At 57.9% G+C, this 25,841-nt stretch overlaps 10 protein-coding genes across 10 annotated transcripts; 5 read left to right on the forward strand and 5 right to left on the reverse strand.

The window, feature by feature from the left end:
* Positions 1-261: 261 nt before the first annotated feature.
* DES1 (uncharacterized protein) lies at positions 262-1,704 on the reverse strand (the record flags this gene model as incomplete). The annotated part of the gene is made up of 2 exons (XM_060603833.1): positions 262-1,290; positions 1,468-1,704. 2 exons carry the CDS (start codon positions 1,702-1,704, stop codon positions 262-264), a joined length of 1,266 nt encoding a protein of 421 aa, XP_060453302.1.
* Positions 1,705-2,574: 870 nt separating this feature from the next.
* Positions 2,575-3,537, reverse strand: CcaverHIS019_0107550 (uncharacterized protein; the record flags this gene model as incomplete). The annotated part of the gene is made up of 2 exons (XM_060603844.1): positions 2,575-3,251; positions 3,294-3,537. 2 exons carry the CDS (start codon positions 3,535-3,537, stop codon positions 2,575-2,577), a joined length of 921 nt encoding a protein of 306 aa, XP_060453303.1.
* A 139-nt stretch (positions 3,538-3,676) lies between these two features.
* CcaverHIS019_0107560 (uncharacterized protein) lies at positions 3,677-4,806 on the reverse strand (the record flags this gene model as incomplete). The annotated part of the gene is made up of 2 exons (XM_060603855.1): positions 3,677-3,719; positions 3,866-4,806. The coding sequence occupies 2 exons, from the start codon at positions 4,804-4,806 to the stop codon at positions 3,677-3,679; spliced, it is 984 nt and encodes a 327-aa protein (XP_060453304.1).
* A 3,210-nt stretch (positions 4,807-8,016) lies between these two features.
* CcaverHIS019_0107570 (uncharacterized protein) lies at positions 8,017-10,065 on the forward strand (the record flags this gene model as incomplete). The annotated part of the gene is made up of 4 exons (XM_060603866.1): positions 8,017-9,313; positions 9,432-9,647; positions 9,679-9,726; positions 9,758-10,065. 4 exons carry the CDS (start codon positions 8,017-8,019, stop codon positions 10,063-10,065), a joined length of 1,869 nt encoding a protein of 622 aa, XP_060453305.1.
* Positions 10,066-10,155: 90 nt separating this feature from the next.
* On the reverse strand, positions 10,156-11,017 carry CcaverHIS019_0107580 (uncharacterized protein; the record flags this gene model as incomplete). Its single annotated transcript, XM_060603877.1, has 3 exons — positions 10,156-10,286; positions 10,669-10,773; positions 10,879-11,017. 3 exons carry the CDS (start codon positions 11,015-11,017, stop codon positions 10,156-10,158), a joined length of 375 nt encoding a protein of 124 aa, XP_060453306.1.
* A 489-nt stretch (positions 11,018-11,506) lies between these two features.
* Positions 11,507-12,212, forward strand: CcaverHIS019_0107590 (uncharacterized protein; the record flags this gene model as incomplete). Its single annotated transcript, XM_060603888.1, has 2 exons — positions 11,507-11,823; positions 11,912-12,212. 2 exons carry the CDS (start codon positions 11,507-11,509, stop codon positions 12,210-12,212), a joined length of 618 nt encoding a protein of 205 aa, XP_060453307.1.
* Positions 12,213-14,998: 2,786 nt separating this feature from the next.
* Positions 14,999-17,614, forward strand: CcaverHIS019_0107600 (uncharacterized protein; the record flags this gene model as incomplete). Its single annotated transcript, XM_060603900.1, has 7 exons — positions 14,999-15,217; positions 15,271-15,304; positions 15,354-15,390; positions 15,441-15,514; positions 15,565-15,638; positions 15,680-16,733; positions 16,770-17,614. 7 exons carry the CDS (start codon positions 14,999-15,001, stop codon positions 17,612-17,614), a joined length of 2,337 nt encoding a protein of 778 aa, XP_060453308.1.
* A 1,840-nt stretch (positions 17,615-19,454) lies between these two features.
* On the forward strand, positions 19,455-21,682 carry CcaverHIS019_0107610 (uncharacterized protein; the record flags this gene model as incomplete). Its single annotated transcript, XM_060603911.1, has 3 exons — positions 19,455-19,480; positions 19,632-19,816; positions 20,112-21,682. 3 exons carry the CDS (start codon positions 19,455-19,457, stop codon positions 21,680-21,682), a joined length of 1,782 nt encoding a protein of 593 aa, XP_060453309.1.
* Positions 21,683-22,102: 420 nt separating this feature from the next.
* CcaverHIS019_0107620 (uncharacterized protein) lies at positions 22,103-23,272 on the forward strand (the record flags this gene model as incomplete). The annotated part of the gene is made up of 3 exons (XM_060603922.1): positions 22,103-22,670; positions 22,758-22,909; positions 23,042-23,272. 3 exons carry the CDS (start codon positions 22,103-22,105, stop codon positions 23,270-23,272), a joined length of 951 nt encoding a protein of 316 aa, XP_060453310.1.
* A 187-nt stretch (positions 23,273-23,459) lies between these two features.
* On the reverse strand, positions 23,460-25,819 carry PAT1 (uncharacterized protein; the record flags this gene model as incomplete). The annotated part of the gene is made up of 2 exons (XM_060603933.1): positions 23,460-25,573; positions 25,606-25,819. 2 exons carry the CDS (start codon positions 25,817-25,819, stop codon positions 23,460-23,462), a joined length of 2,328 nt encoding a protein of 775 aa, XP_060453311.1.
* Between the last annotated feature and the right edge of the window lie 22 nt (positions 25,820-25,841).

Here is a 25,841-nt window from a genome sequence, read left to right on the forward strand (position 1 = left end):
GTTGAGATGTGAAGTGGAGTGGAGGAGTGGAGGGGTGGAGTGGTTGACTGTGTTGTGTTATGATCCTGAAATTGCTCGCACCGACGCGTCCCATATGACATGACGTGCGGCCGATACGCGAATCGGTGGCAACCAACAACAGATTTCCTAATTTTCCATTAGAAATATTGGGACACAAATATCAAAACAAGTATCTATTCATCCGTGCCTATTGATCTCAGACCGTTATGCTTTCAACAACCATCAACCATCAACAAGCAATCACTCGCACCCGTCGCTCGCGTACCCGATCTCTACGGCCTCCTCCATCTCGCGCTCAATCTCCGAGTCGCTCAGGTCACAGTCGCTGTCCTCGCTCGCCTGCTTCTCCCACAGCTGCTTCCACACGTGCTCGTTGAGCCGCTCGCCGCGCCCATTGCGCTTGGCTCGGCTCCACATGCCGACGTTGGGGTCCGTGATAAACTGCCATGTAACGTACGGCCAGCTCTTGTGGCTCGGCAGCGTGTCGTAGTACTCTGGGGCGAGGCGGCGAAGAGCAGGAAGGCGCGTCCACGGCACCGAGGGGAAGTCGTGGTGCTCATTGTGGTAGCCGACATTGTAGCAGAAGATGTTGAGCCAGCCGTAGTAGCTCGTCGTCTCCTGTGCAAGGCTCTGAACTGTACCCGGCTCGACGGGGTTCATGAGGTAGTGCTCGGCGATAAAGTGCGCCGCCATAGGGTGGAGCGAACCGGCGAAGAACGACGAGAGAAGGAGATAGAGGAGCGGGCGCCAACCAGCAAAGTGCACCAGCACCGCGTCAAAGGTCAGGACAGCGGCGAGGTTGATCGCGTGCCAGTAGGTGAACTTTTGGCTGCGGATGAAGCCGGGGCGCAGAGCATAGAAGAGGAGCTGAAAGGTCGCAAAGAACGTCTTACCGGCGACGTTGTTTAGGATCATGGCCTCGAGGCGGCTCGGCAGGTCGGTGTCAATGCCGTCCTCGCCGAGGAACTTGTGGTGCTCGATGTGGTAGCCCTTGAACGCCATGGCGTAAGGGACGGCAATGGCAAAGTTTGCGACGATTGCGAGCACCTTGTTGGGGCGGATGCCCTTGAACGCGAGGTTGTGAGTAATCTCATGGATCGCCAGGAACGTGTTCTGGTTGCAGGTGCCGCCGATCACGTACGCGGTGAGGAGCGTCTGCCATGACAGCGTCGGGAACCGCCGCAGGTACAGCGCAAGGAAGACCTGGAGGGATAGCACCAAGATGACGACGAGGAGCGTCCACTTGGTCGGGCCCATGAGCTTGCGGACCTGATGTTAGGGGCAGTACATGTAACCAAGCAGCGGGCGGTGTGGGGAAGGTGGCCTGGTGGGTGGGGCAGGATGGGGCGGGATGGAACGGTGAGGAGCAGTTAAGCAGCCTCGACATTTCGGAACCACTTATCACTCTCCTGTTCTCTTGCTCCTCCCACTCAATGTGCGACTCACCTCAGGATGGTGCTTGAGGATAGCCATCCGGCGACTACGATGCGGTTCCTCAGTGTACATCCACAGAAAGTCCTGGGGATCGCGGTCGCCATTTTCGACAGCCGCAGCTGCAGCCGGGTCCGGCTCGTCTGAGCGGTCGCTGACACTCGGCGCAGAGGATACGGGTGGGGAGGGGGTTTCGGTGGGCTTGGCCTTGCGAGCCTTGAGGGGCCGCGAGGCGAGCGCTGTTGCGGTCATCGTGGGTTGGTGGGGGTGGTGGGCGGAGGGTGGTGGGTGGGCTGGCGAGGGTCGGCGTAAGAGGAGGAGGAGAGGTTAAGTAGTATAGGTGGAAAGATGGAGACGGACGCGCACAGAAGAGGTCGATCTGATGCTGGATCAGACGATGTGTCGATTGTCGATTAAAACGGCCGAAGTTGGATGTGCTGCGAGGTTGCTTGCTGCGTGATCGACGGTGTAAGGCAGTGCGGAAGGATCGGGCTGACTTTTTTTTCTGGACGATGAACGAGGCCCAAGAGTCGAACAGAACAAGAGAGACAGGAAGACAAGAATGACAACGGAACAGAGTAGCGAGGTGTGAGAGCAGCGTGGACACTTTCATGGTTACCAGGGTAAAAGCAAGGAAATCGCGCGGGGGATGGCTTTGTGCGGTGGAGGCTTGGCGGGCTTGAAGGAATTGGCCCCTAGCCGCCAGGTTCTTGGAACTGACAGACACCTTGACACCATAAAGTGATGGCTCAAAACGTGGCAGGTACATCTGATCTTGAAACGTTGCATACAAGATCAAAATTAGATGGTTTGGTAAATGTACCAACTTTATGCTCATAGGGAAGGCAATATTGGGGGGGTGCCTGGGCTGGAATTCTTTTGACAGCACATCCCGCTCTGCGTCCACTTGGCCAGCCGCCAGTACTTGCGGAATTAGACGTAACCAACGTCTGACAGTAGGGAACATCGGGATACACGAAATGGTCATATCCACCTCTCCCATCTCCAACCAATGCCACATAACCAAGTGTTATGCATAGTGTATGTGTGCGGCGCATCTTGACGAATTACACTGGTAATGACAACAGGTTGTACTGAGATACGAACGAAGGGAATGGATGTCTACCACGCAGCCCCCAGGGGCCGCGGCAGACGCCTAGTGGAAGCAGCAGGCACAGCCTGCTTGGTCATCGTTGGGGTCGTCACGTTGGTCGTAGAACTCATGTGCTCGTCGGACATGGACATGTTGTCCGACGCGAGGTTGTCGGGCGGCCAGTCATCCTCAAGCAGCACCTCGGGAGCACCCCAGCCATGCACAAAGCGCTTGGGGCGCGGGAGCGCGTCGCGCGACGCGTACTTTTGCTCCACGAGGGCCGATAAAAGCGCCGCAGTGCCGTGGTTGGGACGTGAAGTGCCAAGTGACGTTGACGGGCGCTCGCCGATCGTCGGCGTCGGCGGGCCGCCAATCTGCGACTCGGAGCCGGTGGAGGGAGATGTTTGGTTGGAGGCCATGGTACTGTAAAAGTCGGAATGCCGATGAAGATAACCCGCTGGTAAAGATGGGCGCTTGGACAGGTGACGCGGGACGGGAACGGTGCTCTTGCGTCTTGCTATGCGGGCAACTGTGCGCGAAAACTCTTCCTCCTCGGACTCGCTGCCACTCCATCCAAGGCCGTCGCGATCGTCCTTGTCGTAGGTTGCTCCCACACCTGGCGGCTGCGTCATCTTGACAAGGAGCCTGGACGATGACGGAATGACGCGCGAACGCAGCGCCGCGTTTAGCGGAGGAAGCGAGAGGTCTGGGGTTAGTTTTAGGTTGTTCCTCGGCCTCAGGAACGTACCGAGGTCACTTTCATCTCCAGAGTCTGCCAGAGCGTCGTTGTCGTCACGCTCTCGACCTGGACGTGCACGAGCAAGCTCAGCGAACGTAGGGCTAGGAGCGCGCGACACTCGAATGCTGGTGCGCACGCTAGATGGCGTGTCCGAAGAGGCTGGGGTGTCGGGGGTTAAAGGCCGTGGCGATCCTGAACGGGGAGAGTCGCGTCGTCCTGTGGATGCTAGTGGTTTTGGCCGAGTGCGTTGCATGGTGGGGGAATTCTCCTTGGAGGATGCGCGTCTCTGCATGCGCAGGTCGGCGAGCGAGTTCTGGAGGCGGAGTAGACGTTCACTTGCGCGAGGAACAATGTAAGAAGAAGGAGCAGATGAACCAAAGGATGCGGGTTCGCTATGTCTTGGACGAAGGCGCATGGGCGCCTGGAGTCGTGGGCCTGGGTTATGACCCTGGACCATGTCACGCTGGTAGGCACTACCCCTCCCACCACCGCTTCTGCACTTTGTACTAAACCCTGCACCTGCACCTCCTCCTTCTCCTTCTCCTCCTCCTCCTTCCAACAATGCAGGCACTCCTTCGCACTCGACAGCAGACTCGACCTGGTTGGCCTCCTTTGCAGGCATTGGAGATCCGGGAAGGCCCTCTTCTCCAAAGGAATACGTTGGCATGGGGGGGAGGTACCGGTCGATAGGCGACTGGGGCGACAACAACAAGCTTGTCATCGAGGGAGCTGTCAAGGTCGACGCGACTGATGCGCGGTGGCTCGACGAGCTGAGCGACGGGCACGTTGACGACCAGGACGGGATCGGCGACCGCGGCTTGCGCGCCACGCGTGCGGATGTCACCTGAACGCTCGCACGGTTGTCGCGCTCGGGTTCCCTGTCCTTTGGAGCAGCCGTAGTGTGTGTTGTCGTGGTCGCTTCCGAGGAAGACGACTTGGTGGGCGACGCGGTCAACTTTGATGTGGTGGCTGCAATGGTGGCTTGCTTGTGTTGGTTGGACGCTGCAGACCATGTGTCGGCACCACCAATGCTAAAGCCGCCGTCACTCAGGCGCGCGAGTGCAGGAGACACGCGAGGGTACCTGAGGGTCTGAGGCCGGAACGCGTCAAACGCGTCATATGTAGATGCTACAACTCCTGTCGATGCCGATGCACGTCGTGAAGGACCCAGCGGTGTTGACGACGAAGAACGCTTCAGAGCTGGGCGGACCGACGTGGCCTTGCGCACTGCGACCTCTGCGTCTGCTGACGGGCGCCGGGCTGGTGCCAGCAACGGGGAAGGTGGACCGTGCGACCTTGGTCGACGGCGGTGCTGCTCTTCCAATGCGTCGACCTCGTCTCGGAACGAGACGCGTGACCTTCTAGGCCGGACACGGGATGTTGTTGGACCCGATGGGACAGTCGAGGTGTAGGTGGAAGGAGGGGCAGACTTGCGGAGAGCATTGTCGCTGGTGGAGGGGCAAGGAGGAAGGGGCGGGAGAGGGGGGAAGGCCATGGCGAGGCCCGAGAAGGGCGACGACATGATGGGTGCCGTCTGCGGAAGTCTTGGGACCGCAGCGGCTGTGGCTTCCGCGAGCGAGTTGAGGTTTGGAAGAGAAGGCTTTCGTAGGATGGATACGGGGTGGAGGTTTGAGGAAGGCCGCTGGTCGTAGTAAGATATTGCTCTTATTGTGGTGTGACGAGCGGGTTTCTGTACATTCAAGGATGGTGTGTTGGGAGTGAATGTGTTTTTCGCGGCCAGTGGAACGTTGAGAAGGACGAGGGGATGAACGAAACACGAAGAGAGTCGAAAAGGAAGGAGTCACAGAAAAGAGAGCGTGTGTGGAGGAAGAGGAAGAGGGAGAGAGATAGTGATAGTGATAGTGATAGGGATAGTGATAGTAATAGAGTGAGAGTGAGCGACAGTGACAGTGACAGTGGCAATGACAAGAAGAATCGGATACCGGAGATGAGGATCGGAAAGGAAAGGTTGAAAGAGGATCCAGGATAATCACCAAGGGGAGAAGGAGAGGTAGAGGTGTGTGGGATGGGGCGTCAACGTGCAAAAGGGGAAGAAATGTGTAACGCATATACCCAAAGACCAAACGACCGCAAGGATTCACAAATGTGGTCAGTGTCCACACATCCCATGGTCATAATAGACAACCCTCCTCCAAAACTCACCTCGATCACTCTTAGTCCAAGTGTTGCCGTGGACGTAACAGGCCCACCTCGTGCTTCAGTCGACGTAGCCGCCATCGCACTCGACATATTTTGATGAGGCCCGGTTGAGGAATGTCGTCTACCGGCTGGCCGGCTGAGACCAAGGGCCAAGGGGGGCGTAAGGTGATGGAGACCGTGCGGTTGTCGGCAGTGAGAAGGCCAGAGCGGTAAGGGTAAGGGTGCAGTTTACTCAATCGCGGCTTATGGCGTCTTGAGGGAATCGAGGGTTCATTCAAGTCGGTGGCGCCGACACACTGTATCACCAACTCAATCTTCAACTGAGACAGTGACCTGGTGGACAATTGCGATCCTGCGGACAGGGTAGCGCCGAAAAAGCAGTCTCGGTCAAAGGTGAAGAATGTAGCTCGACTATGGCCGAGTAAGTGCCAGACTCCACCAAATGTTCTGGCTCGCTGGCAGACAGGGGTTGCGCGTTCTGTGCGGACGCGTGTAAACTGCAACGTGCAAACGTGCAAACGTGCAATGGGGCGAGGAGCGATAGTCACCGATTATCGGTGGGCGTGTTGGGTGAGTGATGGAGTGAGTGAGGAGTGGGGCGTTGGTTGTGGGATGGGTCTATGCGGAGAGGGCTGGTCGTGATGGTGGTCGTCGCTGTCGTTTGTGGTGGTTTCGAGTTAAATGTGTAGTAAAGTAGAAAGAGTGTACAGAACAGACTTTGATGAGTACGAGTAATCCGGATCAATGACTTTGATGGTTTACTAGTGAACCTGGATGACCTGGATGACCTGGATCCTGAGGACCTTTAGACTTGGATGGCCTGGATGGCATGAATGGATGTTGTTTGGGTTAACATCTACGACTTCCAGGAAGAGTAACACCAAGTACAAGGAGGGGAGGAGAAGGGGAAGGAAGGGGTATTGAACTGTATAACTGTACGTCACTGTCTAGACCCTGTTCCTAGCAGTCACCACTAAGGGAGTCTAACCCATTAAATACAGCTATAATGTAGGTTTAGTAGGTATAAGTACGGTGGGCACGCATTCTCTTTTACTCGAGGTCGCCGGGATCTTTGGCGCAGTTCTAAAATCCCTATATTCCTCTGACCTTGTGCCCTATTTAGTTTGAAAACCTCTGTCTAACAACCCTTTACGGGTCAGGCACCACCCCTAATCCGTCCCCTGGTCTCAGCCTCTGATTCCATACCAACATGTAAACAATCTGCTATCCGTATCCGTGTCTGGGCGCCCGCTATCCTGTTGCCACCCGGCCATGCCGGCCAACCCAGTCCGCTCCCAAGCCACCAGACGCGTCGATCATTACGATCACAAAGCTCCTATGCCCATACGCCCATATACCCATACGCCCATACGCCCATAAACCCACTGATTCCAACTGCGGGTTCCATTCCAACCACCACCTCCATTCTTTATCCCGCGCCCCCGCGCGGCATCTACAACAACCCTAACTCCTAGCCTTACATCCATTCCCTACCTCTTGCTTGTTTGTCTTTCACTACTTGTCACGCCGCGTCGCCGATTAATTCTTCGGTTTACCCGTTGCAAAAGCAGAACATGTGTTCAAACCCCAATAGATAATTACCCCGTCGCAATCGCCCTGACTAGCCTGACTCCAAAGCCACGCCATCAGCAAGTTAAGAATTCTTTTAACAAGGATCTCATTCAGCCTCAATTTGACCTCATCAGCACCCGAAATGGCTACAGGTACAACCAAGGGCATGCGAAACGCCAAACCCATCGAGACATGTGCCCCTCACCACGATAAGCAACCGCAACCGCAACCGGTCGGGTGAGGGCGGTTGTTAGCACATGCCGTCAGCATAGCTGCGCCGTTTGAGACGGCTCGATCCGCTCCCGTAACTCTCGTCAACGGGCGGGTATATACTCCGGGACTCGATTGGGGTCCTCATTGCATCATCCCATAACGAGAAGTAAACGGGTTACGAGATACTGGGTACTGGCCGTTTTTTGGTTCATCACAAGCTTGGACAGTCATTGAGCTGTTTCCAAGGTAGCACGGTTGGATTGGTTACCAGCACTGATACCGGCGGCGTGCCTTGCCCGAATCAGTTGTCTGCTGCCAGGAGGCCGTTTGGTGATCGGCGACTGCAACGCCGCACCCAGGCCGCTACCAGCCTCCGCGCAACCCGTGCCAAGCGACACTGTTACGTCATGATTGTTGTGCCTGTGAGCCTTGAGCCTTCCAACTGCGAGTTGCAGTCGCAGTTCAATTCAGCAATTGTATTGAGCAGTTCGAGCCTGTGCCCCCACCGTACACCAACACCAACCAGCATCCATTAGCATTTGTACCGTACACCAAGCTGCAAACGGTAGCCTCGGGTGACAATGTGAACGTATGTGAACGTACCTGCAGCGGGAGCGATCGTGTTCTATTCTGGCCATTCTAGCCGTTCTGGAAGATGGTGCGGATGAACGCCACGGTTTTACTGCAAGACCTCTTACCGCAGGCACGCAGGCACGCAGGCACGGTCAAGCCCGAAATTTCGCCAACGCCTACGTCACTTGTCTTCTCCCATCATCCCAACTACACCATGCCACGCCGCCGCCCCTTCTCCGCTAAGCAGAAGAAAGAACAAGTACAAGCCAAGCGCGCACTCAAGCGCGGCGAGGATATCCCGACTCCTACGCGGCGGCGCCCTCCCTCCAATTCCCCCAGGAAGGTGGCCTCGCGCGTCGCCCTCGAATCACGCTTCGTCACCCTGCCTCCCGGCTTCCTCGACCGCACTCGCGACGCCGCGTACGCCGATACCCTTCCACGTCCCCTTCCCCCCTCCGCGTCCCTCTTCCCTCTAGACCTCCTTACCCGACCCTCGAACTTGTCTGTCCCTGCCCGCCCGAAATTTCGGTACGGTCAGACGAAGAAGGAAGTCGAGCGGAACGAGGAAGGTGTATTTCGCAAATGGCTGGCCTCTACCCGGGCAGAGGTGACTGAATGGATGGAGACGTCATTGGAGGAGGGAGGAGAACCGCGCAGTCCGAGCTGGTTCGAGACCAACCTCGAAGTATGGCGCCAACTGTGGCGGGTCGTCGAGTCTTCGTCTATCCTCTTGCTGTTGATCGATAGCCGCGCACCACCGCTCCACTGTCCCCCCTCCCTCCGGACATACTTGCGCGCGCTTAAACCAAGAAAGGAGTTCGTACTTGTTCTCACCAAGGCCGATCTAGTCGACTCGGCAGCCTTAGAGGGATGGCGAGCTTGGCTAAAGGATTGGTGGGGAGGCGAGGCGCAGGTCGTTAGCGTGACTAGCTACGATCTGGGGCTCATGTACGCCGATAAGCGGCGGCATAGGCCGGCAATTCCGAGTGCGTCAAGGAAGGCACTAGTCGATGCCTTGAGGGAGGCGCATGGACGTCTACTCGCTCCGCCCGAATGGGCGCGGACGGATGAGAAGAAGCTCGCGGTGTGGCGGCCGAGCGTACGGTCTGTTGTGGACTGGGACGTTCTGGCAGCGGGTCCGGCTCCTCCGGCCAGAGGAAACGGGAGGCGCGGAACTCCTCGGGAGGGCTCTGAGCCTGAGGATGCTGTGGAGGAGGAGGGGGAGGAGGAGGAGGAGGAAGAAGAACATGACAAGGAGACTGATGAGAGGCCCACCCGCGACCCCGAAGTCGAACCCCTCACGATCGGTCTCATCGGCCAACCCAACGTCGGCAAGTCGTCCCTTCTCAACGCACTGCTTGGTACGAACAGGGTACGCGCGTCCAAGACGCCAGGGAAGACGAAACATTTCCAGACGATCTTCTGGGCCAGTAAGCAAGTCAAGATTGTCGATTGTCCGGGCCTCGTGTGTCCCAGCCCGGCACCGATGGAACTGCAAGCTATGGCTGGGAGTGAGTCGAGCCAGCGGCTCAGCCGACGGCTGGGGCCGGCGAGAGGTTGCCCGGGCAGAGAGCTGGCGAGAGAGCGAGGGCGGCCGGCGAGAGGCCAGCAAGGTAGTATTGACACCAGTCCTCCCTATCTCCCAAATCCCTTCGCTGCCAGCATGCACAGCCTTCGTGGCCCGCCATATGCCGCTCGAGGATATCTTCAGGGTCCCACGGCCTAAGCAAGAGGACGACATTGATTTACGGACGTGGCGCGGACCGAGGCCAACCACTCCCAAGAAGAATGCTGGGTGGACAGCCGGCGAGATCATGGACGCGCGGGCTTTGGACCGTGGATTCTGTATGTATAGCAAAGAAGGGGCTGACTGAAGTGACGGCCAAGGGTGGGCGGCCGGATGCCAACCGGGCTGCTAATGGGAGTGAGTAGCTGTAAGACTGGGCTGATCTCAGTGTTGCGGTCTGTGGCCGATGGACGGGTGCGGTGGGGTTTCTACCCGCCTGGCAGAGAGGGACAGGCGGGAGTTGGGGTGTGGCTTGGAGGGAATCCAGATTTGGAGGCGTTGGGAGATGAGAGTGAGAGCGAAGAGGAGGAGGGTGGTGAGAGGGAGGATGAGAAGGAGAGCGAGGCGAGGAGCGAGGGAGATGAGGACGAGGAGAGCGAGGACAGCTTCGTGAAACAGAACCAGCGCAGTTTCTTTGCTGCGTTGAGTCTCGACGAGAGCGAAGGGAGCGAGGGGAGCGAGAGTGACGTGAACTAGACCATAGACCCAGCGGGGCATAGACTAAACATGTACCTGGTCTGTCATGTCGGGACTGATTCTGTCCTCTATAGCTTACATTCCATCGTCTCAGTCATCTCTCTGACGGCTTCTTGGCGGCCTTGTCCGCGGTCGGATGACGATCTCAAACTCGCGCTCGACGAGGGCCTTGGTCTCGTCAATGTGAGCCAAATTGACTGAGATGTGGCTATCGTCGTCGACTGGGTCAGCGATCTTCTTCCTTAAATCCACTGCCTTCTGGTATTGAGGCGGGGTCAACTCACGGACGCGGAGAACAAACTTGTTCCCGTCACCCTCGTCGATAAAGTATGGTAGTGATCAATTGCAGGAACTGGTCAACCTTCTTCGTTGTAAGTCGTGAATAAACAGGCAGGAGGAACAAGTTGATACGAGGTTAGCAACGAGCGAGTGCGGAAAGTTGATGATGATGTGAGGAGATACAGACGGTGAGTACACCATTCATGTATCGATACTGGTATACATACAGATCTACTCTACCCTGCATCTCACTATTGAATGCGCAATCCCGCATCCCGCAATCCTGCCGGTCAGCCCAGCCCACTGAGGAATTGAGCAACTAACACGCCGCCGGGTCCGCAACATAAGTGTTCTTCTCAAGTTCAGCCTGCAGGAGCCCCTTGAGTTCCTCGACGAAAACGGATTTGACAAGGACGTGCGACTCGTCGACTGCGGTTAGCCCGCTCTCCCAGCCCCTCCTCCACAACCCCCATCCTTTGCTCCTGGATTTAACCCCACCGGACCCAGGAGGCTGAGCCGGATGCCGCAACTCACCATCACGCATCACAAACTTGTGCGATCCCGGCCGTCCCTCATCGAGATGCAGGATGATCTGTTTCGCCGCGCTGTCGCACGCGATCAACGTGCCGCTCATGACGCGCACGCCGTATGGGTCTGCGCCGGCGTATGACATGGCTCAGAAGGGTAGCGAGCTGGCGAGCTGAAAGCGGAGGATCGCGAGGAGGCAAAGAGGTGACCTGGAGAAAATCAGTATCCGTGACTGACGGAGCGATGGATAACGTCCTGTTGTTTTTGGAGTTGACAAGTCGAGTTGCAGGTTGGGTGGCAATTCGCACGGAACCAAATCCCACTCGGCCTCCACTTCCGCCTCCACCGGTCATAGATGACAGCCGATCACATCGGGGGTGAGAGTGAGAGTGGGCAACAAGTTGCGGCAGTCCGTAACCGTTGCCTCAACTGATCTGTGCAACACAAGTCTCTTCTCTAGATCTCTAGCTTCTCTCTTCGTTGCATCCATCTATCTGCTACCAAAGATCCTAGTCCCTCAAACAGCTGATCACCAACTGCGCTTTCGCTTCCACCGCTTCCACATTCAAACGTTCACTCATCGCCTTCCCTCCAACCCCCACACCTGCCCTACCGGCTCGCTTCGTTCACTGCCATGTCCTACCCCGCACAACTCGACTTTGCAACTGTCACCGACGCCGAGCGCCTAACCGCCCTCCTAGGCAACCTCTTTGAGCCGACGCCCTCCCTGCGCCGCGTGCTAGTCCCTGCCGTCCTCTTCCGCGCATCCACCAACCCACCCAAATCGTACAGCGCACTCGTTGATCTCTGTGCCGAGATCGGGGACGGATGGGACTGGGATACAAAGGCCGAGTTCATCCAGGGCCACCCGGTTATTGGGGAGGTCAAGGGGCTCAGCGCGCACTCTAGTAAGGAGCAGGGAAGTGGGACGCCCAAGGTTGTTCTGGACCGGTGAGTCGAGGTTGGGTTGGGAGAGCCACAGACGAAGCGTTGTAACCCTTGCCTCTCGCACACCACGCCGCCAAACCGCTCACACCAGCCTCGCCCACCTCAATGCCGTGTACGAGGCTGTCTGGCCCGGACTGCGTTTCATCACTTTTGTCGCTGGACGGCCGCGCGCCGTTATTGTCAATGAGATGGAGGCCAACATCGGCATCCCCACGTCGCCGCAGCCTCTGCCCGACAACTTTGCCACTAACGAGCCCGCCGTCGGCTCAAGGACTGTCAAGAACCTCACCCGCGACAAGTACGGAGACGCGTGGAAGAAGGAGTGCGACCGCGCACTGGTGGACGTGTGGCGGATCGGGCATGCGCGGCTCGGCAACATGGGCCTCAAGTAATTCTTGGGGGTGTATTGGTATGCATCTGGTTTGAAGGTTCTAGGTTTGCCTTGCTTGAAGGTTCTAGGTTTACCTTGTAGTGTTTGCAGCGTTACGTGGCTTGAGGAACATGGATTCTGTTCGGCGGGTGAAACATTAACGGTTGCGCAAAGGTCTTGCAAGGTGCACCGTACCTGCAACTCTCAGTGCATTGCGTACTCTTTTCCCACAATTGGGGCCCCTCCCACATCTTCTCATCGAGACCATGGCCTCACTAAATGGGATCTCTGGGCTTTGCAGCCCTCCCCCAGCACACTCTACACACAGCAACGCGCAGCGCTCCCACGTACGCCTTACCGCAAAGTCGCGAGCACGTAGCTCTAGGCACAGCCTCTTCACGGACACGGGCGCACGCGCTTGGCGCGCGATACACCACACGCAGTGTGTGCAGCTCACATCCTTACCCGACGCTAACACCGTTCGTGACGGCCACAACCCGTCGACCAGGCAGCTGCCCCTCAGCAGAATCACACGGGACATTGGCAGCGCGGTCCTTGCCTTGCGGCTTCCTGGCCCACCGAGGTGGCCAGCGGTGCGGAGTACGCTCAGGGCCTGACACCGGGGTGGGGGGTTTAAGAACTGGGTGTCAGAAGCGAGAGGTGAGGAAGGAAGGCGAGGAAGGAAAGGGAAGGAAGGTGGTGCGGAAGAGAACCACTCGGGATGGTCCAATTGGACCTGGATGGTGCAAGGCAGAGTTGACAAGTCAAGTAGCTCAAAAGGTCCCAATAAAACCATGAGCGGATGAATGGACAAGTGCGTGACTGAGTCACGCGTTGGTTGGAGAGCGGAGACCAACCTTAGGGTTAGGAGCCTTCGACTTGCGCCGAGGCCGGGGGGGCCAGTCCCATGCTCTTCTTTTATGCGTCTCTGGGGCAGACGAAGAAGCACAAGCCGGGCAAGGGCTGCGGTTTACGGCTTGCGAGACGGCGCAGTGGAGAGGGGGATTGGATATGAGCAATGAAGAGAAAGGAGAATTGTTGTTTGTGAGGGTTGAGTGTAGGTCAAGTGTCCAATCCTCTGCCCCTAACGGATTCAAGAATCAAAGGCCCAGAGGATCAAAAGTGCGACGCCTCACTGAATAACTTTAGTCTCTCTGGGCCTTGGATCCCTTTTCACTCCCTTTGCTCACCATTAGAAGCTACATATGCACATCCAGCCACGATAACACGTGTCGCCTAACGTCACATGTTTGTTTGTCTTGACAATGAGCGCGTTCCTTTTGACATTGCTATTGGGGGCCCGGAGGAGGCGTCGTACTTTGTCACTAACATTTCAAGTCCCTGGAGCCTGGCAATGACCCAGCGATGTGGGGTGGATGATTGGGAGCCTAGGTCTAGGATGAAACTTGAGCTGAAAGGCAGGGTAAAGGAATTGTGCATAGGAGTGGCGTCGTCAGATGATAAAAGGGAGAAGGAAGGGATCGAGCAGAGGGGACTAAGGGGGATGGTAGGGGTTAGTGTAGGGAGTATGATATTTCAACAAGTGAATGGGGAATGGGGTTTTCTGTAGTTTGATTCAGTCACCTTTAACCCTTTAGACATTCAACTGTTGAGATTGTGGATCCTGGAACTGGAGCCGAGGGATTCCTTCCCCGACTAGTCTATTAATTAGACGCATTGCTGCACGTTCTGAATCGCCTTTCTAACATCGTTGACATAAAAATATACAGGGCAAACTTGACGCCTTCCGCTGTCCCGCTCAGCCGTTTGTAGAGCGTCGACATCACCTCCCTTCAACCATCCCTACTTACCTCCTCCTACCAGCTCCTACCCTCCTACCCTCAGCCGTTACTTTGTTCATCAACTACTACTCGATCCTTGATCATTCCTTTGAATTGTACTTTCTTGCGCGGGTCTTTCAACTAGGACTCACTCTCTTTTTTCTTCTCATCCTCTACCACTTGCACACCCTAGTTGCTGGAACCGGAGCACGGCCTTTACCCTCCCCATTATTGCTTTTGTTTCGGCATTCCGCCAGGGCCCAAAACCCACTTGGCCCCTTCCCCATCCATCGCCATCTCCGCCCCCGCCATCAGCTGCCGCTGCAAAGTCGGAGCGTTTCACAGCGCCAGTCAGGCAGGCTGTCGGCTGATCTGGTGTGGTTTGGTTTGATTCTGTGGGAGCAAAGATCCTATGGTGTCCGTCACGAGTGCGTTGGCCATTCGTCGACCACGCGTCACTTCAACCTCAATTGCAGCACCTTCCTCTCCTGCACCATCCATTGATCATCCTTCCTGCTTTGCGTGTGCGCCCATGTCATCTGCTTCTTCCAAGCCATCACCAAAGCCCATATCACACCTGTACACACCTTCTCAAACGCCCTCGGCACTATCCCTCGTCGCCCAGACCCGACGCTCCACACTGTTACCCCGAGCGGAATCGCTGCGCCACCGAATTTCCATCCGGCCAACCGTGGCGCCAAGTGCCGGCAACGGCAGTGGCAAGAATCTCCCGACGCAGCCAGTGTCAATCACTTTGGCAATCGATCACCCACACATTGTGTCTTCATCTCCTCTCTCATCTCTCGATCCCCCACAATCCCCTCCCGCATCCCCGCCACCACCTCCGTCGAGCTATCCACATCGTAACAGCACTTTGCGCCGCGGATCCTCCCCAGACGACGACGACGACAACCATCCACGCGCAAGCAAGGGCTTGGTCCACAAGGCCGCCGCGGGCCGCATCCTCAACGGTCACCGAAAGCCACCCCACCCCCCCACCACGCCTCTCCCTCTTCTCGCAACCCTCATGGCTTCTGCGCCAGATGCGGGCGGCAAGGCCCTAGCCCCACCGCCTTCTACGGCTCAACCGAAGAAGGACCCAGATGAGCTGGCAGAGGGGCCCAAGCGTCAGACCTCAAACGGCAGTACCACCCACCAAATCGACGTCCGCGAAGCGCTCAGCAAGTGCGTCGACCCGTCCATGGCATGGAGTATGCAGTTCTGGGTCACCATTGCGGACCCATTGGTAAGTGTGGGAAGCAAACCAATCCCCAAGCAGTCCCAGGCTAACGGCATTAGACCCGCGATGTCTTCTTTGCGTGTCCAGCATCAGGTATGTTGTCCATCATTGACGCGTCGGAGTGTACCGCTTACCGCCCTAGGCCAGTGCAGCTGGGAACCGCCTGTTGGCGCATTTGTGTAAGTTGATCGCCCCGGTATGCAATGCAGAACGCGTCCTGACCCTGCAGTGTGCCTCGCTCCCCGGACGGAGAGTGGTGGGAGTTAGCAGACCCATCGCGCGACAACCAGAGCTATTATTATAGTGCGTTGAACAAACACAGGAACCCATCCATGCGCTGGCTGACTTGTCAGATACTTTAACCTGCGTGACACAGTGGAATCGGCCGGATGGCGACGCCTTTGTTATCCCGCTGGGATTGATGCAGGTGGGTAACCTTGATCGGAACCAAAGCCCTAACAAGCTCAGCGCAACGAACTCTCTTCGCGACCGCCATCCCTGCACCGCGATTCGACAGAAAGCGATACGATTGTCTCTACATCCAGCTCCATCCAACCTGCCATCTCGTCGTCTGGACACCGCGAGCAACTCTCTCTCCCCATCGCGACCTCGACGGCGAGCTCCAGCGGACCCTTGACGCCCATCCCAGACGACGCGCCCATGCCCGATCGGCCCCCGGGCCCGGCACACGATCAGCAGGGCAGCTGGTGGGGAAGGCGTCGTGGAAGACGTCTTCTCAGTCGCTTGAGCAAGACCAACCTCAAGACACCAGACCGCAGCCCATCTCTCACCAACGGCGGCACCACTCACCACACCGACCACTCTCCCGCACTTTCAAACTCGAATGGTTTTGTGGCGTCACCCCCGGGCTCCCCGTCAATGGATGACGGGAGCTTCAATGACCCTGTCAACCTCGTCCTCCAGCCTGCATCCCCCACATCCGCTGCATACAACCTCGAGAACTTCTCCACCGACAACTTTGCGGACCGCTATTTTGCCAGCCGCCGCTCCGGCGTGCTGCGCCAGCGCATGTCGCTCGAGCAGATCATGGAGTGGCAGCGCGCGCCGATCACGTCGCCACTCTTGGTGCTTTCCAGGTCATCCGTACAGGACGCGGTCACGACTTTCAAAGTCATCCAGCATGTCATGGGTGACCGCGACCGGCACGTCACGGACGCTAGACTGCAGCACATTCCCACCGCGTCCGTGCTGTCTCTTCGCTCAACGTCGCGCCCCGGTGACCCGAACGATGCGAAGGATGAGAAGACGGTCATCCTCGAGGAGATTCGCTGGATGATTCAACTGGGTGTTGGCAGAGTCGAGATGCGCGACGAGTTGTTTTGCCAGCTCATGAAGCAGCTTACGCGCAACCCGGACAACGACAGTACGGTGCTTGGCTTCCAGCTGTTCTGCGTGTTTGTCTCCGCGTTCGGGCCATCCAAGTCGTTTGAGCCGTTTGTCCGCTCATTCCTGATAGGCAAGCTGGAGCGCACCGATTTTGGTATTGGCGTCATGTCCAAGTGTAAGCTTCAGTGACGACGGCCCCAGCTGACAGCAGTCTGCCTTACTCGCTTAGATACCTGGTCGCAGAAAGGCGGTCGTGGCCGCGTTCTGAGCACGGCCGAGATCGAGCACGCGTCGGACGCGGCGTTTTACCCGTCCGTATACGCACAGACGCTCGAGACAATCATGCAGCGTCAAGAGGGCGCGTACCCCGAACTGCGCATCCCCATTATCCTGCCGTTCCTCGCGGACGGCATTCTCGCGCTGGGCGGTACAGAGTCGGAAGGAATATTCCGCGTGCCAGGGGATAATGATGTGATACAGCACCTCAAGTCACGCATCGACCGCGGGCAATACCAACTCAGCGGGATCACGGATCCGCACGTCGTCGCGTCGCTGTTCAAGATGTGGCTACGAGAGCTTGAGGACCCGTTGATCCCTACAGTGATGTACGAGACGGCACTCGAGGTGTCGAGGAGCGTCGACCATACGATTCTCTTCCTCAAGAAGCTGCCGAACCACAACCGCAGAGTCTTGTTATTCGTCATCTCGTTCATCCAGCTCTTCCTCGATCCAGAGGTTGTTGCCATCACCAAGATGACGCCACGCAACCTCGCGCTGGTGTTGGCGCCCAACATCCTCCGGACGCCAGATGAGTCACTTTCGGCTGCGTTTGCCAACTCGGGCTACGAGTGCCAGTTTGTCCTGAACCTTTTGCTGCACCTCGACCCACCCTCTGTCGACCCGGACTACGTGCCATCACATGGCGGCGGTGCATCTGGGCGAGGATCGCTCGACTCGCAGCGCTCGGAGCGGTCGGCATTGTCGGGCGACGTCTCAGTAGATATCTCTGGGCATCACGCAGGCGAGCACAGCAGCAGGGAGAACGAGGCGCGCTAGTGCTGATTGTGTAATTTACAGTATGTTTTTTTTTTTGGCTCGTCGGTGTGCACGTATGCCGACAGGGCCGTTTGTACATCTATCTGGGGATGCAGTGTGCTCCGCGTCCCCTATTGGGTACATGGGTGCAGAGGCTGTGGAAAAGAGGGATTCCAAGATACTAATCAGCTGGATCCGTGCCTCCAGTGGCCACGACAATTGGAGCAGCTCAAGGCAGGTAGGCTGCGCAGGTTAAGCTCCAAACTCACATTACATTACTCTTATATCATACTATCTAACCTCTTGAGCCGCACACCATCTCATCTCCGATGGAATTGAGCTTCGAAGCTGTTCTCATAATGTTACTGGATCCCTCTGTAGCTCGTATCAGCAATCCGGTCCAAACTGGCAACCGACCAAGTGAGCTCCCGCTTTCCTTCCCGCTCCCGCATATGTTTACATGACTACATGTCTAGATACATGTCTACTCGCCCCCCTGGGATTCGCAGCTAGCCAGTCCCGCTTCTAACCGGCTTCCAGCCATCAAGCTTACTTGATCGTTTTCCGCCGATTCCGCAGAGTTGGGTTTTAAAGCAAAGCTCAGAACCGCAAAACTTTGGGCCACTAGTAGCTTTGGAGCTTACGACTACGGGCTAATGACATTAGACTCTGGTGTATTTGCATTGTTCCCACACTGCATACTCTGGGTAAGCACATTACATCTCTGCCTACTATCTGCATATACTCTGTGTCCATCTCGTCAGCATTACGTGTGCCATGCGCCATGCAACGTCTCCTACAGAGTCATAAGCCAACTCGGAGATTTCTGGCATCCATTGCGTCTCCAACCTACGACTTGAATACCAAAGTCGGATGTTTCCAGTGTAGAGTGTAGTTTGTTTTAGAGTCCTCTGACTGCAACCATGATCAAAACAGGTTGTCAAGGGATTGACCGTGGTGTGCGTTTGATATCTAGGGGTTCAGGGTCATGATTGAGTCTCAAGTGTGCATCCCCTGTGCCCGGTTTCAACCCCTGAGTATTTGTTATGTTCCATGACGACCACTACAAGGCCATAATTGAGTCATATTAGGGGCCGAGTTTGTTTGTAACAAAACTACAGTACCCAAAAATAGTTTTAGACTAGGAGAGCTTTTGAGAGAGCTAAAGAGGTCCAACTAAAGTAAGTGGTTGCCGTAAATGCCGTACTCTTCCCCCCCGGCCCCCCTCTTGAGATGTAGAAAGCTAAAGGAAACTGAGTAACTGGGGTAACTGCGGGCAAGCTGAGGGCTGAGGGGTAACTGAACAGTGCCTACTACTCCAACCATGGCTAGCTAGCTGCCCAGACGACCTAACATAACGACCGTGCCCAAGTTGCCAAGTTATAGCACATGGCCCACTACAACCCACCACAACCCACAACTCACCCAGCAACACTCTGTACCCATACCAAGTTGGGCAGTTGACCACATCCTTTGTCAACCATCTCCATTTCACTTGTCATCTCCTATCTCTCCCTCTATCGACACTGGCTGTCCCTCTCTTTCTTGCCGACCTTTCCTTCCCTCGCTTCGCCAGCGCCGACCTTGTGTCCATCTTCCACTTGCACTTCTAGTGCCTTATCCTCACCTCTTATCTTCGGACCCGACTTGCTTAGCCCTCATTCCCCCATCCCTCATCCCCCTTCCCCTCATCTCCTCATCTCTTGGCATCGGCATAGCGCCTCCCCTTCACACAGCCAGCCGCGCTGGCTCTATCCGCTTATACTGGCGACACGCAGACTCGCGCGCAGCGCAGCGCACACGCATCCAGCGTCCAACCTAACCTGCTTGGCCTTGTCCACTTCCCACGCAACCACACACAATGATTCAGGTATACCTCCAAGCAGGGTGAGTGCGACTTTGTAGCGCAGTCAGGAGAAGGACGCTGACACGTCCGTGTCCACTTGGCATGTCATCCGACACGCTTCCATGCCCTCCACATCTCCTACACGACTGCTGTGCTGGACTTGCCAACCCCCGTTTTCCCTCCACCTCTCAGATCACCACTCCTCCAGTACAGCCCATGTCGTGCCTGCGCCGTCGACAAGGGGTGGATGAGCGAGTCCGACTTTGAGGGTGACAACACGACTATCGCGACGGGCGGAGACTCGACGCGCACAAATGGCACAGACCCTGGGTTTGTCACTACCGCCCAGAACGCCACGGTAGGCCTCAACTTTACTGGTGAGTCCAAGAGTCCAAGCGCCACCAGTATACTTGTTTGCTTGCTTTGCTTTGCTTCGCTTTGCTCTGCTCTACATGCACAAGCAGTGGTCGTGCGAGCTAGGGACGCGTCTTGCTTTTCTTTGAGGCTGACTTTGTCTTTCTTCGGGTTGGAACCCCTGTGCCTGCGACAAACCACTCCCTGTTCCTTATATTGACCCATCCATCGGCCATCTTCCTTTTCTTCAAACCCTTCCGTCTTGACGAATCTCAAACACCGAAACACTCAACCAAAACGTCACGCTACTCTAAACAGGAACTGGAGTCGTGTTTGATGTTGCATTTGCTCCAGATGCCGGCGCGTCCGGACCAGGTGCTGGCGCCGGTGTCAGCGGCGCAACCCCAGACTGGACGACCACGCTCCTTGTCAACGGTTCTGCTCCGCCGTCGTCCGCGACGCCACTGTCAGCGGGCGTGGTCGGGCTCCCGCTTGGCAGGCACACGTTCCAACTCCAGCTCGCGCGCAAGAACATGACTCAAAACGATACATGGGCGCGCATCGACGGAATGAGCGGCACAATCGGCGGCCTGGTCCAGGCCAACACCTTCAACACTACTATCGACGACTCGGCATGGGCCAACGGCACCGTAACCCTCAGTCAAGGATGGAACATGCTCGAGCAGGGCAAGAGCAACTACATCAATGAGACGCAGTACCAGCAAGAACTGCGGAATGCGGACCGCCACTACAACCGCTCCATCTCGTGGACAACACAACCTGGCGCAAACACCACTATCAACTTTAGCGGTAGTGTGGTGTGGGTATTTGGGCTGAGCGGCGGAGAAGCGGGCACGTTCGAGGTGCGCCTGGACAATGTGTCACAGGGCTTTTTTGACGCTTCTGGTGGACCGCGCACGTACAATCAGACGCTGTGGCACACGTCGAGCCTGACGGACGGGCCGCACACCGTCCAGCTTATCAACCAGCAGGGCCGGCTGTCGTTTGACTACCTGGTTGCAACGACTGGCGTGAACAACGCCACCCTCGGCGAGATTGCTGAGCCTACGCTGGGCACATCGTCGTCATCTCTGGGTACCGCGACGTCGACTGCCACGGGCACCGCTGCGGCGGGGCACAAAGAGAACAACACGGCGGTCGTTGTCGGCGCGTCGGTCGGCAGCGTTCTTGCCTTATTGTTGATAACGCTGGCGTGCTTCTTCATCTGGTCGCGAGGGAGACGCCGCAAAAGGAACGATAAGCACCAGTGGCAGGACAAGAAGCCGTGGTACAAGTTTGGACGCGACAAGGGGTGGGACTTTGTATCCCTAGTCGATGAGCCACACAAACCCATGTCCCATCCGGGAGTTTGGAACCGCGTCTCGCGCAGCGACACGTTCAAGTCGACATCGTCGTTCGGCTCGTCGGGCAGCCACATCCACCATCCAGCACCGGCCCACACGCGCCGCTCTCTCCTCCCATTAGCGAACAACCTGTGGGCGAAGAAGAAGAGCGAGGGCGCGCACCAAATGACCGAAGTCTCGTCCCGTCTCAAACCCCCGTCTCCCGACCCAATGGCCCTCGCGCTCGGCGGCAGAGGATCCCCCCTCACCCAGCTGCAGGAGGACAACACGGATGCCGCGCAGGTCAAGGATGCTGCTGTAGGCACGCGCGAATGGTACGAGTGGTTCGGGTTCAGAAACTCTGGCAGCGTGAGGTCGGGACAGAGCGGCAACACGCTCCCTCGCATACCACCTGGCGCGCGGTACAATGATCCGGCGGACGGATCGGGTGCCGCGGCGGACGGGTACGCGCTCGGTGAGGACCGCAACGCGCCAAAGCACTATTACAACGACATGCCACTGACTCCGCAAAAGCCGTACCAGTAGATATGTACCAGTAGGGCAGTAGGCGGCTTCTATATTGTATTCTAGGATATTGTATTGTGTCGATAGAGCGGGTGCGGTGCAGGCACCCCCGCGGGATGGATATTGTGTCGTGGAGTGCAGTAGTGGCCAGCACCGACCGAGAGCGACCACGGAGAGATGTCAGGACGCAAGAGGCACATCCCCGTGCCACTTGGAGTGGGGCAGCACAACCTCGGATTTGTTTCCGTCGTGCGTCATGTCTGCTCAGAAATTCGGCGCGTGAGACTGAACCTCAACAACATCCACTTGACTTACCTTGTTGACTGTTGACCAACTCCAGGTTCTTCTTGATCTGAGCCGGTATCGATAGCCCAGACTTGCCCTTGTCAAACTCCAGCCCTCTCCTTGTCAACAACCACCCCCCTCCTCCGCCCATCCACCATGGACGTCGAAATGGTCGCCGACTCGATCCTCGACTCACCCAAGGGTAGTGAGTACGGCGGCGACGTGATCCCCGCCGACTCTGCCCTCCCTCCTCACGACGCCCCAGGCCCAAGCTCAACCTTCATCCCGCCGACCGAGACGTACCTCGACCCCGTCAACCCCCCTCCCTCTCCCCCCCTTCCCCCTTTTGACGAGGACGACGAAGTCGTCGCCCGCCTACCCGTCTACATCTCCCCTTCCTTGGCCCAGAACCTCGCAATCTTCCAATACCCGCTGCAGCACCGCAGCCTCCGCGTTCCCACATGGGCCGCGGACCGCGGGAAGCGGATCACCTCCCGTGTCAAAGAGGGGGTCGGGCGGGTCGAAGTCGAGGTGCCGGTCGATGCTAATGCGGGGGTTTGGCGGGATGAGCGGGCGCGCGAGCTCGCGTTCGTTCCGGCCAATACAGTTAATGGGGAGGAGGGGAAGAAGAAGAAGGAGATCCAGTGGGGCGATAAGATGCGGCTTCGGAGTGAGGTTGTGCCGACAAAGGAGGGGACGTACTTTAGCGGTATTGTGCATGAAGGTGAGTCGAGTCTCCCACAGCTTCATTAACCTACTCCTTTCACTTCTAGCCCAACACCCACTCAACCACACTCGCCGCTAACCCCAGGCGCGCTTCACCTCCACCCTATTAACCGGATGCTCCAGTTTCGCACGTCGCTGGCGTATCTCGACGACTACGATAACAAGAACCGGCCCCGTGCTGTCGAGGAGGAGGAGAAGAAGAAGGTCGCGCAACGCAAGGACCTGCCCAAGAGCCTGGTGAGTGTTGAATTGGCCGCTGTTTGCTTGCCAGCAGAAAGTGGACACTCTGTCGGTTGGAGCATGAATCTTCACTCTCGACTCGCACTAGAGGCTGTCCTCCATTCCTCGCTCGCTCGCCGCTGATCGCAGGACGACCCAAACAACGACGGCTCTGGATCGATCAAGGACTTCCGGACCAAGATGTGGAGCATGCAGGCGCGCGAGGACGAGGAAAAGTGGGTCCCGTACGAGTGGAACGAGGGCGCCGAGAACGAGGCCGTCACTGAGAGCCTCGAGAATCTCCTCGTCCACCAAGACCGGCGGGGTATGCTCGACTGCAAGATGCGCGGGCTCGACTACCTCGACAGGCATCATCGTTGAGTGCCGAACGAAGGATCGGAGGCAGACAGGATGTAGACACGTAGACACGCGGGGCATGTACATATAGCTGCTAATGTGTGACATCGACTATTGAAAACACCAACTGACTGGATACGGATTTGCCTCTTCTTCTCTCCTGCGCTGGTGGATGGGGTATAGGCGCAGGCTCTGCCCTTGAGCACTCGCACTATTCGATCATGGACGCGTCCAGCCCCAGCCCATGCAGGAACATGTTGACATTGCGCAGCTTGAGCTCGGCACGTGCGCGGTTGGTGTGCGGGTCGCGCGCGGCCTGGACGGCGTGGAGAATCTTGTCGCGGAGCGCGCCAACGAGCTCGGTCTGCCGATCCTCGGGCGCATTCACAGCCAGCGCCGCAGCGAAACCCCACGCCTCGGCCTCGCGGCGCTCGAGCTCGACGCCCTCGAGCTGCGACGTGGGATCGAGGAGGTATGCACCTGGCCCGAACGCTGCCTTCTGCGCCACAGAGCTGGGGAACGCCGCATTAAGGTTCGGCAGCACGTGGTAGAGGAAGAACGCAAACGTCTTGGTCCACTGTTCCATCTCGTCGGCGGAGGGAAGGGACTCTGGTGGTGCGCGAAGAAGGCTCTGCGCACGCGAGAGGAGCGCCGTGAACAGCGCCACGCCCGGGCGCGTGGACGCTACCTGGCCCAGGTCCATACGCTGCGAGCAGATACCGAGGAGGCCGGACACGAGGCCGAGGTTGCACTGGTTGATGAGGGCGTCGACGCCCGGCACGACGTACTGGAGGAAGCTGTCGGTCTCGGCCTCACGACGGGCGCGGTCGAGGCGGTCCGCCTTAGTGAGGAGGGACGCGTCGGCGACGGGTGGAGGCGGTGCGCGCGACACGACGTCGAGCTGGGGGTACGTCGCTACCAGAAGCGTGAGGAGGGTGAGAGCCTGGTTGTGGGGCAGGTGGCGGAGGAGGCGGGGGAATAGACGCTGGCCCTTGAGCGGGTTGAGGAGGGCGATGAAGGGGTGCGGCGTGCTGACGCCGAGCGGCTCCATTACCATGAGGGTGCGCCACAGGTCATCGACCTTGGCAGAGCAGGCAGCGTTCCATGCCTCGACGCGGGGCACGTCGGTCGGTGGCGGTGCGTCGCGGCGCATCTGCTCGAGGTCGAGTGCCAGGTCGTACAGCTCCTCGAGAGCGTACATGACCTGCTTGCGGGTCAGGGCAGGGCGCGTCTCGGAGGAGCTCGTGTTGAGCTGCTGCATGGGCTTGTGGGGCACCGCCTTGGAGTTGCCGACGTTGAGGACTGGACGCGGGGCCGCCTGTGCACCGCGGCGGGCAGGCACGCGGCCAAGAGCGCCCTGCAGCGCGTCGTTGGACATGTTGGCCTGCCGCTTCGAGCTCGAGGCGACGAGCTTGCGCACCTGCGTGGCCAGGCGCTGCATCGACGCGTTGCCCATCTTGCCGAAGCGGTTCGCAGGGCCACCGACGCCAAAGCCCATTCCCGGCGCGGCCTGCACAATGTTTGGTCCCTTGGCCCCGTCAGGAGCCTGCTGCCGCTTAAGAGCTGAGAAGACCTGCGCATAAAAGTCGGAGGTGTATGGATCGCTCGAGGCGAGCTGCGACAGCTGGATGCGCGTGATAAAGTCCTTGTCCGAGTTGCCCATCAAGTTGTTGAACCTGCTCATGCCCTCGATCTTGGCGGCGATGCGCGATTCGAGAGCGGCGATCTCCTCCGGCGACTTCTGGTGCGAGCCAGGAGGCGGGCCAGGCGACGGGCCCATCCCTGGTGGAGGAGGAGGACCTTGGCGGAGGTCAGGGAACATCGTGTCGAGCACCGCCTGCTGCGAGTAGCTTCCCGGCTGAGGAGGTGGGGTTGCGTGCGCTGGCGGCGTGCCCATTGGCATCTGTTGGCTCATGTTGCGCTGGTGTCCCGGCACCGGGATGGCCTGGGGCTGCGGTGCACCGACGAGCTGTCGCTCAATCTCCTCGAGGCTCATCACCTGCTTGGGCTGTGACGCGCGCTTGTCGCTGACGCGCGTGGCAGCCATACCGGCCTCGATCTCGTCGATGCTCGGGATGTGCTGTGGAGGCCGCTGGCCCCACGCATTCGCCGGCGATGCGTGCGCCCAAGCAGGCTCAGGCTCCTTCTTCTTCTGCTTCTGCACCTTCTTGGGTGCCGGGCGCGACGACGACGTGTAAAAGTCGTCCTCAGTCATTGCGAATGGGTCCGCTACAGCTTTAGGCCCAAAGTGGCTCTTGGTAGACGCCACGCGCGGTTTGTTCGCCAGCGCGGGCGCGGGCGCCGCACTAAAGTTGAAGTCGGCGGCTACGTCAACATACCATCAGGGAAGCACACACCAATGTCATCGAAGCCGCCGAACGTTTCGTCGTTAAGTTCGTCGCCGCCATCGAGCAGTGAAGTGTCACCCTCGCCCCACTGGTAGATGGCGAGATCTTCCTCGACGCCAGCGCCGCCCATGTGGAACGCATCCGTGTCGGCATGTGCGTGGAAGCCCGAGCCCTTGGAGCGGGGGTCATCTGGGAGTGCAGTGTCGAACCCAAAGAACGACATGGTGGTGGGTGTGTGGTGGCGG

Source organism: Cutaneotrichosporon cavernicola (genome assembly GCF_030864355.1).
Source record: "Cutaneotrichosporon cavernicola HIS019 DNA, chromosome: 1".
Taxonomy (NCBI): Eukaryota; Fungi; Basidiomycota; class Tremellomycetes; order Trichosporonales; family Trichosporonaceae; genus Cutaneotrichosporon; species Cutaneotrichosporon cavernicola.